At 35.1% G+C, this 18,059-nt stretch overlaps 1 protein-coding gene across 3 annotated transcripts in view; it reads left to right on the top strand.

Annotated features, from left to right (window-relative positions):
- The window catches only part of CFAP47 (cilia and flagella associated protein 47), a 513,403-nt gene extending 499,297 nt beyond the window's left edge, over positions 1–14,106 (top strand). For all 3 annotated transcript variants that reach the window (XM_077887395.1, XM_077887396.1, XM_077887394.1), the window contains 2 exons: positions 8,119–8,287; positions 13,876–14,106. In XM_077887395.1, the coding sequence (XP_077743521.1) occupies positions 8,119–8,287; positions 13,876–14,088 (382 nt within the window). In that variant the 3' untranslated portion in view covers positions 14,089–14,106. The remainder of the gene's footprint in view (positions 1–8,118; positions 8,288–13,875) is intronic.
- The last annotated feature ends 3,953 nt before the right edge of the window (positions 14,107–18,059 follow it).

Below are 18,059 nucleotides of genomic sequence, written 5' to 3'. Positions count from 1 at the left end.
AAAAACTGAAAAGAATGTGTTTCCAATAAAGATCAGAGCTGTCTCAAATATAGGACAATATAAGCCCACTTGAGCAATTATTCATTATCATCTCATTTTTCTTATTCCTTTGTCTGCCTTACCTAAGAACAACATAATAAACAAAATAGTAAATATCTGTTTCATTCCTACTAAATATTTAGCATATGTAGAATTATTTAATTTTAAGATACTACTAAATAGATATCCAGTTTACCTAAACACACACACACGTACAAACTTACCAGGTCTGATAGTGTTTAGTGGACAAGGTGTCCACTTAGATAAGATACCTCACCTCCTGTCTCCTCTCCTCCAATCCCATCTCAACAGAAAAACCTTTGTTCACATCCTTATCCCAGCTTGGTATCCTGTGAACCTCAGATCGGACCATTCTGGATTGTGGTAGGCTAGAGAACATGTCCAACCTCTGAGCTGTATTTTCAGTATCAATAGCCCTGGGAACGCTGATAAACATTTCTCTTCCTTTAGAGGATTATATCCAGCAGTAACTTTGGCAGATATAAGCAGAATAGGTACCCTACCAGGCAGTATAATATAAGAAATGCCACATACATGAAGGGATAGTTTCTATGACTGTCGTAACTGGGATTTGAAATTCTTCTCTCAGAAGCTTATCTTTTTCCATTAAGTTTATTTTTTAATTTTATTTTTTTTAACTTTTTCCAGCCTCACTTAGGTATGATTCACAAACAAACATTGTATATATTTAAGGTGTACAACTCAACAATTTGATATACATATGTATTGTGAAATGATTCTCCCAATCATGGTAATTAGCATACCCAACACCTCACATAGCTACCTTTTTTGTGTCTGGTAGGAACACTGATTCACTCTCAGCAAATTTCAGGTATTACGATACATTATTACTAACTATAGTCTCCATGCTGTACATTAGAACTCTAGAACTTATTTATCTTAAAGTGAAAGTTTGTACCTTTTGACCAAAATCTTCCCATTTCCTCTAATCCCCAGCCTGTGGCCATCATTGTTCTACTCTCTGTTTTTATGTGTTCTGCATTTTTTTTAGATTCCACTTAAAAGTAAGATCATGTAAAATTTGTTTTTCTGTGTCTGGCTTATTTTAACTAGCATAATGTCCTTCAAGTTCATCTATGTTGTTGCAGTTATTTTTTATGGCTTCATAATATTCTATTTTGTATATATACCACTTTTTCTTTATCTATTCATCTATTGATGGACACTTAGCTTATTTCTGTATCTTGGCTATTATGACTAGTGCTGCAATAAACATGGGGATACAGATATATCTTTGAGATACTGATTTCATTTCCTTTGGATATATACCCAGAAGAGAGATTGCTGGATCATATGATAATTCAATTTTACTTTTTTGAGGAAACTTCTTATTCTTTTCCATAATGGTTGTACCAATATTAAATTCCACCAACAGTATTCAAGAGTTCCCTTTTCTCCACATGCATGCCACTCTTATTTTTTTACTTCTTGATAATAGCCATTTTAACAGGAATGAAGTGATATCCCATTGTGGTTTTGATTTCCCATTTTCCTGATGATTAGTGATGCTGAGCATCTTTTCATATACTTGTTGGCCATTTTTATGTCTTCTTTGCAAAAACATCTATTTAGGCCCTATGCCTATTTTTTATAGTGTTATTTGAGTATTTTTGCTATTGACTTGCATTAGTTCCTTATATATTTTGGATATTAACCCCCTATCAGATTTACAGTCTATAAATATTTTCTTCAATTCCATAGGTTGCTTTCATTTTGTTGATTTTTTTCCTCTGCTGTGCAGAAATTTTTTCTTTTGTTTATAGTCCCACTTCTTTATTTTTGTTTTTGTTGCCAATGCTTTTGATGTCATGTCCAAAAACTCATTTCCAAGACAAGGAGCTTTTTCCCTCTGTTTTCTTCTGGGGTTTTTACAGTTTGTTTTTATGGGATTAGGTCTTATATTAATGTCTTTAATCATTTTGAGTTGATTCTTGTGTGGGTGTAAGATAGAGATCCCGTTTCATTCTTCTTCTGCATGTGACTATCCAGTTTTCCCAGCCACATTTATTGAAAAGAATATTCTTTTTTTTAAGTCATCCAAGATCCTTTGACAATTTGACAATAAATATGAATTTTAAAATATTTTTCCTATTTTTTTAAAAAAAGGCCATTGGGATTTTGATGGGGATTGCATTGACTCTGTTGATTGCTTTGGGTACTATGGACATTTTAACAATATTAATTGTTCCTGCCCATGAACATGGGGATATCTTTCTATTCGTTATCTTCTTCAAATTCTTTCATCATTGTCTTATAGTTTTCAGTGTACAGATCTTTAACCTTCTTGCTTAAATTTATTTCTAAGTATTTTATTCTTTTTCATGCTATTTTAAATGAAATGGTTTTTAAATTTATTTTTCAAATAATTCATTGCTATTGTGTAAAAATGCAACTGATTTTTTCATGTTGACTTTATATCCTGAAACTTTACTGAGTTCATTTATTAGTCCTAACAGTCTTTTTGTGTAATAATTCTACATATAAGGTCATGCCATCTGCTAACAGAGATAGTGGTCTTAGAGAAAAGCTTCAGCTTTTTAATGTTGAGTAAGATGTTAGCTGTGGGCTTTTAATATGTGGTCTTTATTATGTTGAAGTAATTTCTTTCTGCTCCTAGATTTTATCATAGAAGGGTGTTGAATTTTGTCAAATGCATAGATTTTGCATTTTTTGTGCATAGATTGAGATTATTATGTATTTTTTAGCCTTCATTTTGTGAAAGTGGCTTATCATATTGACTTTCTCATGTTGAGCCTTCCTTACATCCTAAGGATAAATCCTATTTGAACATGGTATATGATCCTATTAATGTGCAGATGAATTCCATTTGGTAGTATTTGTTGAGGATTTTTGCATCTATATTCATCAGGAATATTTGCCAGTAGTTTTCTTTTCTTGTGTCTTTTCTGGCTTTAGTATCAGGATAATATTGATATAAATAAATTAACTTTGGAAGTATTCCCTGCTCTACAATATTTTGGAAGAGTTTGAGATAGGTTGGTGCTAATTCTTCTGTAAATATTTGGTTGAATTCACCATCTGGTCCTGGTTTTTTCTTTGTTGGGAGGATTTTGATTACTGATTCAATCTCCTTAATATTTATACGTCCATTCAGATTTTTTATTTCTTCATGATTCAGTCTTGGTAGATTGCATTTTTCTAGGAATTTATTCATTTTTTCTAGGTTGTACAATTTTTTTGGTGTATAATTGTTCATAGCAGTTTTTATGATTGTTTTTATTTCTGAAGCATCTGGAGCATTGTTCACAGCAGTCTCTTATGATTGTTTTTATTTCTGGAGTTAACATCTCCTTTTTCATTTATGATTTTACTTATTTGAGTCTCCTCTCTTCTTTTCTTAGTCTAGCTCAATGTCAATTTTGTTGATCTTTTCAGAAACCCAATCTTAGTTTGACTCTTAGTTGATTTCTTAAAATTCTGTATTTGATTTATTTCTGTTCCCATCTTTATTATTTCCTTCTTTCTGCTAACTTTGGGTTGAGTTTGTTCTTTATTTCTACTTCCTTGAGATGTAGAATTAAGTTGCTTATTTGAGATCTTTCTTTTTTAATGTAGGCTCTTATCACTGTAAACCTCTCTTTAAATACTACTTTTGCTGCATTCTATAAGCTTCGGGATGTTGTGTTTTCATTTTTGTTTGTCTCAAGATATTTCCTAATATCTCTCTGATTTCTTCTTTGACTTAGTGGTTGTTCAAGAGTTTATTGTTTAATTTCCACATATTTATTTATTTTCCAGTTTTCTTTCTGCTGTTGATACCGAGTTTTATTCTATTGTGGTGGGAAAAGACAACTGGTATGATTTCAGTCTTCTTAAGTGAATTCAGACTTGATTTCTGACCTAACCTGCAATCCATCCTAGAGATTGTTCAATATGCACCTGAGAAGAATGTAAATGCTTTTGCTGTCGAGTGGAATTTCTATATATGGCTGTGAGATCCATTTGGTCTGTAGTGTTGTTCCAGTCTTCTTTTTTCGTGCTGATCTTCTGTTGGAGTTTTCTATCCATTGTTGAAAACAAAGTATTAAAATTTCCTACTATTTATTATTCTATTGCTGTCTATTTCTTCCTTAATTCTGTCCATCTTTGGTACATAAATTTAGGTGCTCTGCTGCTGCTGCTGCTGCTGTGTGTGTGTGTGTGTTAAATTAATCTTTTGTCATTATATAATGGCCTTCTTTGTCTCCTGCTACAGATTGTTATTAAGTTTACTTTGTCTAATATAAGTAAGGCTACCCATGCTCTCTCATTTACCATTTGCATGGAATATCTCTTTCCTTCCTTTAACTGTCAGCCTATGCGTATCTTTAAATCTAGTCTTTTGTAGACAGCATATACTTGGATCTTGTTTTTTTTTATCCAATCAGCTATTGTGTCTTGTGACTGAGAGTCTGACTGTTTTGTATTTAAAGTAATTATTGATAGGAAAGGATTTACTGTTGCCATTTTGTTGTTTTTTGTATGTCTTATAGCTCTTTTGTACATCTTTTCTTGCTGTCTTCCTTTGTGCATATTTATGTTTTTTGTAGTGACATGCTTTGATTCCCTTCTCATTTTCTTTTTGGTATCTTCTGTAGGTGTTTGTGGCTAATATGGGGCCTACATAAAATAACTTATAGGCTTAACAATCTATTTTAATTGCATGCAAAATCTGATAACTTTAATCGCATACAAAATCTCTATACTTTGCTAGTGATATATAGATAACATTTTAATATTGTGTATCCATTAATACATTTTATAATTTTAGTTATTTTTATACTTTTGTCTTTTAACTTTTATGCCACAAATAAAAATAATTTATGTACCCCCATTACAGCATTCAACGTTGTGTATTTTTCTGTATATTTACCTTGAGCAGTGAATTTTTACTTTCAAATACTTTTGTGTTGCTGTTCAACATCTTTTCATTTCAATTCAAAGGACTCCCTCTTCTATGTCTTGTAGGATAAGTCTAATGGTGATTAACTCCCTCAGCTTTTGTTAATCACGGGAAAGTCTTTATCTTATTCATTTTTGAAGGACAATTTTGCTAGATATAGTATTTTTGGTTGACAGTTTGTTTTCAGCACTTTGAATATATCACCCCACTCACTTCAAGCTTACAAGGTTTCTGCTAAGGAATCTGCTAATGGTCTTCCAAGAGTGGCATTGTATATGAGGAGTCATTTTTTTCTTGCTTCAAAACTCTTTTTGTCTTTAACTGTTGACATTTTGATTCTGTGTCTCATTGTGGAGTTCTTTAGTTTCATCCCATTTGGAATATGTTGGACTTCACAAATCTGCACGTCCCTTTCCTTCCTCAGATTTGGGAATTTTCTGACTGTTATTTCTTTATGTAAGCTTTCTGCCCCTATTTCTCTCTTCTTTTGAGACTCATTATATGTATATTGGACACTTGATGTTGCTGTTTAACTCCTTTAGATTTTCTTTACTCTGTTTCATTTTTTTTTTTTTTTGCTCCTATAACTGGATAATTTCAAATGACTTATCTTTGGATTCCCCAATTACTTCTGCTTGATCAAATCCTTTGTTGAACCCCTCTAGTGAGTTTTTCAGTTCAATTATTCCCTTCTTCAGCTCTAAAATTTGTTTGGCCTTTTTCTATATTTTCTGTCTCTTCATTTTGTTCATGCATTACTTTCCTGATAGTATTGAGCATCTTCATGATAGTTATTTCGAATAAATTGGTCAATAATTCCTATACTTCCATTTCTTTATAGCGTATTTCTAGAGAGATTTCTTTTGTTCCTTTAATTGGGTAATTTTTTCCTGTTTCTTCATGGTCTTTGTAACTTTGTGTTGATATCCTCACATATTTGAAAAAAACAGCCGCCTCTCTTGGTCTTTATAGACTAGTTTCATGCAGGGAAAGACCTTCACCACTCAGACCAACTAGAGATCCTGGGAACACCTCAGATCTCTTTTGTGAGTAGATATAGATATAGATATATAGATATAGATATATGTGAAGATTACTGTGTGTGAAGATTACTAATTAGAGGGGTTTGCTAGTTTCTAATTGTTCAGAAATTCCTAACTTCTTGCTGTCTTTGCGGTCTTCTGTACCCTGGCACTCTGAAGCAGCAGTACACCAACCAGATCTTTTTTTTTTTTTTTTTTCCTCAGCAGCCTTTAGGCATCAAGATTTCACCAAGTTCTGTCAGTTCACTAAGATAGGATAGACAGATACCAGAACCCTCAGCAGCCCACTGAAAAGCCAGAAATCTGGACACATGTTCCACCCTTCTTTTTTTTTTTTTTTTTTTTTAGATTTTATTTATTTATTCATGAGAGACACAAAGAGAGAGAGAGGCAGAGACATAGGTAGAGGGAGAAGCAGGCTCCCCAAGGGGAGCCTGATGTGGGACCCGATCCCCAGACCCGGGATCATGCCCTGAGCTGAAGGCAGACACCCAACCGCTGAGCCACCCAAGCGTCCCTCCACCCTTCTTTTTACACACTTAGGGAGAGGCTTCTGAACTATATCAGTTTCTGTCTGCTCCACCAGGGGACCTCTGGAGCACCAGCACCCTGTCCAGTTTGTTCTTACAAACCCTCATGCATCTACCGTATGTCAGGTCCCATCAGTACTTCAAGACAAGCAGGACAGAAGCCAGTCCTTCAGGCAGCACACCCTCACATTCCATCCAAGAGTCCAATTTTTGGATATTTGATCCATTCCTCTCTTTCATTCCCCAGGGAAAAAAAATGGAAGCTGATACTTTCTTTACAATTGTGTACTGCTGCACTGGTGTGGAGGGGAGACTGGGGAGAGCGTGCCACAAAATTTCCTACTAACTTCAAAACAGCTGATTTTGTGCTCATGTGGAAGGCACAAGTCTCTTAACTGGTTTCTCAATTTTTCACAATGGAAATTGGTCCTTGTATTGTGGTTCCTTGGGAGTAAAAAGGGTCTGAGTCTCCTATTGCACCAGAACACCTGGGTATTCTGTTTTATACATTTTTAAAATTTATTACATCATGCATCATTGCCTGGTAATAAGATATTTTAAAACAACAATAATCATAATAATTATTATATTAATATTGATGAATCCTTATAGAGCACATCCCACATTTCAGGTACTGATCTAATGACTTTGTAGGGGTTTCTAAGTTCATTTAACAGATATGAAAATTGAGGTACAAAACAGTAAATTGTCTAAAGTTATGCACCTACATGGAGCTGGGGTTCCAATCTAGGCCATCCATAACCATAGTCCACTTTCTCAAACCCTCTGAGATGATACTCATTACATTTGCTGAATCACTGAGTCCCAACCTGAATCACCCATCTTCTTTTTTATGAGTCATTGCTGGATCTTTTCTAGGAAACTGTTCTTTACCTTCTACTTGCACCTCCTCAGAAAGTTTGGGTTTAAAACCCTTCATGTACAACCTTCCATGCAGTGTGCTCCTCCCCTGTTTTATTCTACCAAGGAGTTCCTCAGCTTCTCTCACTGTCTTCATCTCAAATGTAATCAACCTTGACTGAAAATGGTCACTTGAATCCTAAATGCCACTCAGTTCACTTCTAATCATAGCAAGTCATCTTGAGGCTCAAGAATCTTTAATGAACCTGCAAAGTACTTTCATCTCACTTCACAAGTGGAAAGATAAAGGAGAGTGAGCAATCACATTGGAATCATGATAAAAACAAAGGCTTCATGATAGCCGTTCTAGCCATGCATTTTGGATATGAATTTATTTACAAATGATTGCATTTTAATTTGGGACATTGAGTTCTTCAAATTTTTATATGGACAACATTTTATTCTTTGTGCACTAAAAATGTAAGACATAATTTAAAAATCTTTAAGATTCCATTTTGTCACCCTGGGAAGAATGACACTGTTCAGTAATTTTTAAAAGACCTCCTCACTATTATAAAGCAACAAGCATGAGGTTCACAGCTGCATGGCAGCATTAATGTTTAACTGTAGTCCAATGCATCAAGTTCTCACAAACAGTAATGATAAAATTTAAAGGTTAATATTTATATTTTTGTTCTAGAGATCCTGAGCCATTCACCGCATACTTTCTACCTGGCAGTGATCCTGAGTTTTTTGTAAAACCTCAGGTTGGAGAACTTCCTCCTTTTGATACTGAAGGAACTGTCATCATGGTGGGTTTTAAACCCCAAATGTACAGTAGGAAATACAAAGCAACATTAGTAATACAGGTGAGTTCTCTGAAGGTAATAGTCGAGCAGCCCGGATGGCTCAGAGGTTTAGTGCACCTTCGGTCCAGGACCTGATCCTGGAGTCCCAGGATCAAGTCCCACGTCAGGCTCCCTGCATGGAGCCTGCCCCTCCCTTTGCCTGGGTCTCTGCCTCTCTCTCTCTCTCTCTCTCTCTCTCTCTCTCTCTGTCTCTCATGAATAAATAAATAAAATCTTTAAAAAATAATAAAAAAATAAAGCTAATAGTCAAGGATGTTTGATGTCCCTGAAGGCATTAAAGGAGAAAAGGTTTCACCCAGGTAAAGAATAGCAACATTACCTTTCAAAAGCCAACCTATTTCAACTACTCTATCTAGTTTTAATTTCCTTTTGCCCTGTAAAGAACTTGTAAATATGTAATATAACAAAAAAGTTATCATCACCAGTGGGACGTAAGAAATTCTTTCCCAGGGCACCTGGGTGTCTCAGTCGGTTAAGCATCTACCTTCAGCTCAGGTCATGATCCCAGGGACCTGGGTTCAAGCCCCTTGTCATCAGGCTCCTTGCTCAATGGAGAGCCTTATTCTCCCTCTCCCTCTGCCTGCTGCTCCCCCTGCTTGTGCTCTCTCTGTCAAATAAATAAACAAAATCTTTTAAAAAAGAATTCTTCCCCTTCCATATTAAGAAAATGTAGAAGAGATAAATATTGACTGTAAAGTGATTTGTATATTCACACATTGTTATCTGTAATATCTTGTTTAAGCTGTTGATTTTAAGCATTAATTCAATTAATACTTATATATGAAACATATGACTTTCATTGTAATAATCTATTCAAGGACTTCAGGTGATTTGGGAGAGATATTTTGGAATCTTTAATTAAAGCATAAAGTATTGCCAAAATGTTAAGGTCTAAAATGAAGGAGATTAAATAGAAGATAAAACTTATTTTGAATTGAGAAAGACACAATGTGAAGTGGGCCATTAATATGAAAGTCTGCTTGAGTGATCATCTTATTAAAAGTTAAGGTAAACATAGTTTTGAAAATTTATGCAGTAAGCAAAATTTCTCCATCAGATTTCACACATGTATTTTACTAATAGCTTTTAGGCTAAAGACAACTTTGAAATTATTTATGAAAAGATCATGAATGCCAGTGCCTATTTTCAGTAGCACAGGCACAAAGGATGTGTATTTATGTTTCAAGACACAACTACTGGTGCCAAAGTGATTACTAGACTTCTAAATCAGACACTAATTAGGCAGTGCCATGGGCAGAAGAATGTGTTGTTACTGTTTTAATGAATAGAGAAAAGAATAATGTTGAATATTTCTCAAGAAAATTATTTATATTTTTCATCTTTCTGGGAATTCTTACACCTCAAGTAATAAAAATATAAAGCCTCTGGAGCCTTGCTACACATCGCCCTTTGCTATATTGATGCTTAATTTAAAATGATCATGTTGTACCTGCCTCTTAAGAAGCGAGGACATACTCTTACTCTAAGGAGATTAAATGACATATTTAAAAACAGATTTGCAAGTGAAAATGATGTTTATTTTACCTACTGCACAGTGAACATTTCTGAAATGAACTATGTTGGAGGTTTTCCCAACAAAATCTGTGCCCAGTTTCCCTATGTTGATTTGACAATTAAATCACTGGCAGCACAATTGAAAGGTTTCTGTGAGAGAAGAAGTTGACATATGGGATCAAATGGAAATGTGAAATTTTCATTTAGTCTGAAGTGGTACAGTTTGATAAAGCTTATGTAGGGAAAATTGAGATGGAAATGTGTTTAAGAAATCACTATTTTGTTGATTCTATTATTATTTGGAAAATTCCAAATGTTAGTAGAAATAGAATAATTAATCTACATATACTTATCATCCAGTATGAACACTTATCTGAGCCAATTCAAATACATTCTCATCCCCTTCCCCATATTCCATATTATTTTGAAGAAAATCCCAGACATCCTATTCTCTTCAACTATTTCCCATTCTCTAAAAAACAAAAATCATAACCATGATACCCTTATCACATCTAAAAATTAACAATAATTCCTTAGTATCATGACATACCAAATACCATTTGGTGTTCAAATTTTCTATGGACTCATAAATCTCATATTTTTTAACTTAAAGTAAGGACTCACAAGGAGTCACAAAAATAGTACATAGAGTCCTGTGAATCCTCCTAGCTTCTCCCAATGGTGAGATTTTACATAGTTGTAATAATATATCAGAAGAAGGAAATTGACATTGACAAAATACTGTGAACTAAGCTAGAGACCTATTTCATTTTCAGCATTTTTCACGTGTGTGTGTGTGTGTGTGTGTGTGTGTGTGTGTGTGTGGTTCTAGGCAATTTGAACCCATGCAGAGATCTGTATAACTACAGTAACAACAGATACAGATACAGAACTGTTCCAACACAACTGTGGGAACCAGTAACAGTATGGAAACCGTGTCCTGCTAACTCTTTATGGTAACATCCAAAAAAGGCTAACTCCTTCTTTACCCCGGCAACCACTAATCTTTTCTCCATCTCTATGATTTTCTAATTTCTAGAATATTACATAAATGAAATAATACTCCATGTAACTTTTTTGAGATTGGCTTTTTATGCTGAGTATAATGCCCTTGAGATTCATAAAAGTTATTGCATACATCAAATCAATGATTTTTAAATCATGGTTCAAACACTGATTCTAAAACCTTGCTCTTAAAAAAAATAAATAAGTAAAACCTTGCTCTTAATGACAATATCATGATGTCCCACATGATAATATGTGAAGAATTTTAAAGATTATTTCATTATCTAAATAAAAATTACTGTTCACTGTATTATCTTTTTTTAAACTGTTGATTTTAAGCATTAATTCAATTAATACTTATATATGAAACATATGACTTTCATTGTGCTTTACTTAGAAATAAAAATGAGGATGTTTAAGAACAGTTTAGTTAAATATTAGCCTGTGGAAACTTCAACTTCCTTAGCAAACATCATAGAAAGTTCCCTTTCAATGAAACCATATTTAGAATGATTAAAAACTGCCTTTTCCCTATTATTAAACAAGGCATATAGCACTAGCTTAGAGAGACTTATGTTAACTTGATCGATACAAAAAACAATGCTACCCAAAGAGGATAAATAGTCCACTCAGCTTTCCATGGTGGACATGAGAAATCTTAGTTTATACAAAAATATGAAAGCTATTAGAATTATCCAAGATAAAACATATAATGCTTGTACAAAAGTAATATCGTTGGACCTGTTATAACTAGAGATATAACGAGACATAAGTAATAGGTATGTAAATGCATTGCTTTTGAAGGAATAAATCATTGTGAAACTGTAAGAAATAGCATTTCATTTATATATATAAATCTTGGTTTGTATTTTCTCTTAAGCAAACTTGAAATACGGATTCAAATCCAAGTAGCATATTTCCTATGTGATCTCAAGAAACAGATGCAGGGAAGCCAGGATATGAGACAGAAAAGGAATGGAAACCAATAAAGGGTGCTTTATCAAAGCAGCTACCACCAACTGGAATTTAATCCCATGGGATTTCTATGGAAAATAGTATGGAACACACACTGTAGAATATTTACATCTGATGGGGCTAGAGAGTTGGGGGGTTGTTTGTTTTTGTTTTGTTTTCTGAAAAACTCTTGAGTCGAGAGGTATGGATATTGGCAATTGGAAGTTGGATCAGGAAATGAAATGGAAGTACCATTTCTACTAATGTGCTGTTTCCATTCCTAAGAATGTGTCCTTCTTTTTTTGTATTTTTTTTATTGGAGTTCGATTTGCCAACATATAGCATAACACCCAGTGCTCCTCCCATCAAGTGCCCCCCTCAGTGACCGTCACCCAGTCACCCCATCCCCCTGCCCACCTCCCTTTCCACTACCCCTTGTCTCTCATGAGTAAATAAATAAAATCTTTAAAAAAATAAAAATAAAAGATTTTATTTATTCATTCATGAGAGAGAGACAGAGACACAGGCAGAGAGAGAAGCAGGCTCCATTCAGGGAGCTGGATGTGGGACTCGATCCTGGGTCTCTAGGATCACGTCCTGGGCTGAAGGCGGTGCTAAACCGCTGAGCCACCCGGGCTGCCCAATAAAATCTTAAAAAAAAAAAAAATCAGCACAGTGATTCTCTGAGGCACTAGTGACTTGGAGATACTGATTTATTCTTATATTATTTTAACTTAAGCTTTTTAATTTATATTTTCAAAGGGAGATTCTGAGTGGAAGGTATAGAGCTATATCTTTAAAGTGTTCTCAAAAACATGAGTCATTGTATTTATTTACAACTTGAAGAAAGTTGACTGTAGATATGAGAACTGTAATATTTAATCTTTATAAAATAAACATATTCTTATGACCATATAGAGTGTTGGAATAAAGGACATGAATGACTTCTTCCAAATATATTTTATACTTGGGTTATATATCTTATGTATATATATATATATATATATATATATATATATATATATACACACACACACACACATACCCACTCAGCATCACTTATGGAAAATTTATTTGAATCTTAATTGAAATGCATACAATAATATTTAGGATTTTAAAAATACTGTCTTTATAGATAATTATTTTCAAAGGGTCTTGGAGATGGGTCGGGTGAAGGTACAAATCCATATATGTCATTCCTATTGGTACCCACTACATTTCATATAGTGTACATCCCTTCATGTGCCTCGCTCCTGCACATGAGTGTTGGGCATGGATGCAAGTCCCTTCAAGTACCTCATGCATCTGTAGTCATGAAGTAGGTCACCTGTAATGCAAAAATTTACCATGACATATGCACAATCACCAGAACGTAGCTTGGTTTTTCAAACTGAACATCCTTATGTGAAGTAAAATGTTATTCAATCCAGTTATACTATAGTCCTTGGTTTGTTCTGCTTTTGACTCCTGATTCAGAATACACAGTTACTATGAACACTGATAGGAGGGCCAGTTCTAGTTAAAATAGGGTCATTCCAGATGTGTATTGCCATCCATGCATAAGCAGAAAAAAATGATGAATTTTTAAATAAATCCCTAAGTTGTACTAACTTGGACTTAGATTGTGACTGTCATTAATGATTTTACACAATTCTCAGTAATTTCAAATGGTTCTATTAATTACAGACTTTCATAATCTAAAAAAACAGAAGCTCAACATATTTTACCAGTCAGTTCTATAGCCACACTTAAATTGTCATGGATAAGTTCTTGCAAAATATGGTTTCAGTTAGTTATATCGTTCATGCTGGGCAACAGTTTCGTGCAAAGAAAATAGACTGCTTCTGCTCAGATCAGATGGATGCTTATTTCACCCACAGGGCAGACCTCTAACTCTGAGAGACCTTTTAGTGAGTGGTTCTTAATTCATAAAGCTAAGTGCTTTCTTGACTTTATTTCCCGTGGTCATTATTTATTACTGGCACACTTCCAGTTTTGTACCTCTCCCATACCTTGCATGGAGAAGAGAGACCATATTAACTTGGTAAATTTTTTCCTATAGTTTTCTCAGTCCCTGATTTTTCATGTAAAATCTCTCCTCTCTTTGTTTCCAGACACCGGACATGTACTGGTTGTATGATGTCAATGGGTTACCTCAAGTTACCATGCCACCAATGAATGTAAAAGCCAAAATTGACTCAACTAATAAGAGGTTTCATAGCAAGCCAGTTCATCAGCGCAATTTTATTCATGAAAATGCTAAACTCCTGAGGACAGGGGTGTCCTCTCCCATCAAGGGTGCGCCTTTGATGTTGAAGAATAAATAAATACTTTTTTCCAAAATATTTCTTGGCCTTAAGTAGATTTGAACATATTTTCATGATTGTTCTTTCATCTTTTGGAATATTTCTGATGAATAATGTTTTAATGATAATAGGCCCTCTCTATTTTATTTTTAAAAGTCTGACTAAAGGGGATCCCTGGGTGGCGCAGTGGTTTGGCGCCTGCCTTTGGCCCAGGGCGCGATCCTGGAGACCCGGGATCGAATCCCACATCGGGCTCCCGGTGCATGGAGCCTGCTTCTCCCTCTGCCTCTCTCTCTCTCTCTCTCTCTCTCTCTCTGACTATCATAAATAAATAAAAATTAAAAAAATTTTAAAAATAAAATAAAATAAAAATAAAAGTCTGACTAAATCTATTCTCTGAATATGTTGTACCTGATTTCTGCTGTGTGTGTCTTTTAAAATGGACTGATTGCAATTATTGGGATTGGTTCACTTTTAACGTACAGGGATACATTTGTAGTAAAAAAAAAAAATCCATGCATGTAAGTATACGTAGTCCATCCACTTCTATATTGAATCTTTAGATAATATAGATATACTTCAAAATGATCCTGGGGAAAATTCATTTTCTCAAAGGAGAGTATTTTCCTCGGTACTTACCATTCAGGAAAAATATAATAATAAACAGCAAATATGGATCATCTTTAAGAGAATTTGACATGAAGTGACTGACTTTGCTACAAATTATTCACTCATATCATTTTAAAGAATTCACTTATCCTTTTTGGGTTCTGTTTTCTTATGTGCAAAACAAAAGAACTATACTGGGACAAAAATTTGCAAACTATAGATCTACTCTACTACCTATTTTTATATACTTATGAAAAGATAAAGATTTTTACATAATTGAAAAAATTAATAGAAGAATATTGAGTAACAAGAAAATTGCATAATATTCAAATTTCAAGGGCGCCTCGGTGGCTCAGTCAGTTAAGTGTCCCACTCTTGATTTCGGCTCAAGTCATGATCTCAGGGGCATGGGATCGAGTCCTGGGTCGGGTTCTATGCTCAGAAGGGAGTCTGCTTGGGATTCTCTCTCCCTCTCTACCCCCTCCCTGCCGTGTGCTGGCACTCTCTCTCTCTCTCTCTCAAATAATAAATAAATCTTTTTTTTTTAATTCAAATGTCATTGTCTATAAATAAAGTTTTATGAAAGCATAGCCACAGTCATATGTTTGTGTATTACCTGTGGTTGCTTTTGTGCTGTAACCACAAGGTCCCATGGTCAGAAACCATATAACTACAAAGTTTTAAATATTTACTTTCTGGTACTTTACAGAAAAAAAAATGGCAACTTTATGCTACAGCAGGAATGGCCTTTAGGAACCACTATAGATTGATTATAATTTCTTCCCATGGTGTTAAATGGAATTCTAGGGATGCCTCTATGCAATTAATTAGTCTTGTCTGTAGGTACTGCAGTAGAGGAGAAGCCCATATACCCCAGATTTGTCATCCTCAGAAAGGATAAAAGCCAAAATTCTGTAAATTTCCAAAAGCCTTTCTTATTCTCTGGCTCTCTAAAGATAATTCTTTGAGTAGAGTCATAGATTATTTGTCCTTTCTTTTTCTGTATCGCGTTTGTGAGAAGGGGTTTGGTCAGTCTCTGAGTATATTTCTCACAAAGCCTTTATAAAACTTCTCCAAATCCTTAGGAAAGGAAAATCATATTTGCTATGAACATACAATGTTTATAGTGGTGTTTTTGTATTTTGGTGTATATGGTAATACATAATAGTTAAATAATCTTAAACCTCTTATATTGAGCCTTCTAAGAGTCATAATTGCTCTCCTATCTGAAATTCTCCAATAATTTGAAACTATTGCACTGTATACTTTCCACTATTTCTTAGTACAACATTTGTGAATATCAGTGGCTTGAAGACCAAAAGGCATCAAATAAATTCAGAGACTACAGCAGTTACATGGGGAGTAGGGCACGTAACCAGAAAGAAGTCTAACAATATCCACAAACTTCTTCCTTATCTCTAGAGGACAAAGAACATGCTATAGTGTGCTAATGTTTATATCTCTCTATTGAAAAAGGAGTCTGAAAAAGCAGTCAGAGGTTTTACTTGAAGTTTCTTATTTGAGGACCACAATTTGCTCATTAGCAAGTGAATTTCCTATAGAATGAAAGATAAGATTTTTCTGGGAATCTAAAAGTTCCATGTGCTACCACTATACATTTTTAAATATACATATGCTGATTTGGAGTTTGATTGTAGATTATCTGTAGCTTGTTTAAATATCTATTAATTCACTCATATGTTTATGCCCTTACTTAATAAACCGGTTTTAAGTACTGCTCCAAGCTACTCAACCTTGATATAAAAACAAATGAGCCCTGATCAGACCTTTCCTGCAAGTGCCCCCTGACTGATGGAGAAAACGGGTGTGAGCAGGGAGTTTCCATACCATATGGAAGGCATTGTGATTGAGACCTTGGTGTAAAAACACAGGGGTGAGGACCTGGCTAAGGAGTGAGAAAAGGCCTCAAGGAAGACATGATATTAATGGAGTTGGAGTCTTCCAGGTGAAGTATGACCTCTCAGACTGGGAGGAGGAACATGTGCCAAAGCATACAAATGTGACAGATCATAGCATGTCCAGAGACAAGCAGTGGTTATAGCTCAGAATAAATGATTAGGGGAGTGATAGAAAATATGGGAACAAATGTAGGTGGGAACAGAAGAGCTTAAACTAGCATTCTTAGCTCAGGGACTACATGAAATGATGGGATAAGAAAATGCGTTCAAATTTGGATGCACCACTTTAGGTAACTATAAGCTATGTATATTGAAATGGCCAGTTAGTAAGTAGATATAGTCATATGGAACTTAGAATATGGGTTTGATTCTGATAAAAGTTTTATGATTTATTGGTGAGTTGGTATGCGTCAAAAGCAAAGCTATACATGATAATGCTTATAGAAAGCTTACAAAAGCAGTGGTTCTCAAACTAGTATGCATTAGAACTATCTGAGTTGACTGCTAAAAATGCAAAGTGTGAACAGAAACATTTGAAAGGGGGTGCCTGGGTTGGATCAGTCACTTCAGCCTCTGCTTTAGGCTCAGGTCAAGATCCCAGGGTCCCGGCGTGGAGCCCCACACCCAGCAGGGCGATTCTCCTTCTCCCTCTCCCACTGCCTCTCCCCCAACCCTGCTCATGTGTGTTTTCTCTCTCCCTCTCTCTCTCTCTCTCTCTCTCTCTCTCTTTCTCAAATAAATTTTAAAAAAATTTTAAAGAAACATTTGAAAGAACATAGGAAGGTCAAGGGGCCCTAAAATGTTGCTGGGAGGCCCCTGGGAAAGTTGGTCTTCTGCATGTCCACATTTTTTTTTTTTAAGATTTTATTTATTTATTCATGAGAGACACAGAGAGAGAGAGGCAGAGGCACAGGCAGAGGAAGAAGCAGGCTCCGTGCAAGGAGCCCAACGCGGGACTCGATCCCAGGTCTCCAGGATCACGCCCTGGGCCGAAGGTAGGTGCTAAACTGCTGAGCCACCCAGGGATCCCTGCATGTCCACATTGGAGTGAAACATGAGCTTTTAGACTCTGCCAACCACAAACTGCCACAGCCTGTAGTAATTCTCAGAATGAGGCTTTTTTTTTACTACGACCAAGCAACTAGCAAAGTAACCTCTCGTATATATACCAATGCTAACTATTTTTGCCTACGCCAGTCATAATTCTTTCAAAACAATTTATACAAATGTGCCATTTTTGCCTCTATAAACTTTGTCTTTCTCTCTCCTCCTCAGAGCACATTTCAGGTTTCTCCTAAATCTGTGCTCCTGTATTTGAATTCTAAAGACCCCAAATAAAATTTGGTTCGCTTTGTGGCCTTAGTTCTTTCTTGTTTGGCAAGAGTTATAAGGGCCACTCTTCTTCATTCTGATTCAGTATATTTGGAGCTAGATGCAAGACTCTACATTTTAATATGTGTTTAG

The sequence above is a fragment of the Canis aureus genome, chromosome X (assembly GCF_053574225.1).
Source record: "Canis aureus isolate CA01 chromosome X, VMU_Caureus_v.1.0, whole genome shotgun sequence".
NCBI lineage: Eukaryota > Metazoa > Chordata > Mammalia > Carnivora > Canidae > Canis > Canis aureus.
The sequence above is the reverse complement of the archived record's forward strand: the minus strand, read 5'-3'. Positions and strand labels throughout refer to the sequence as shown.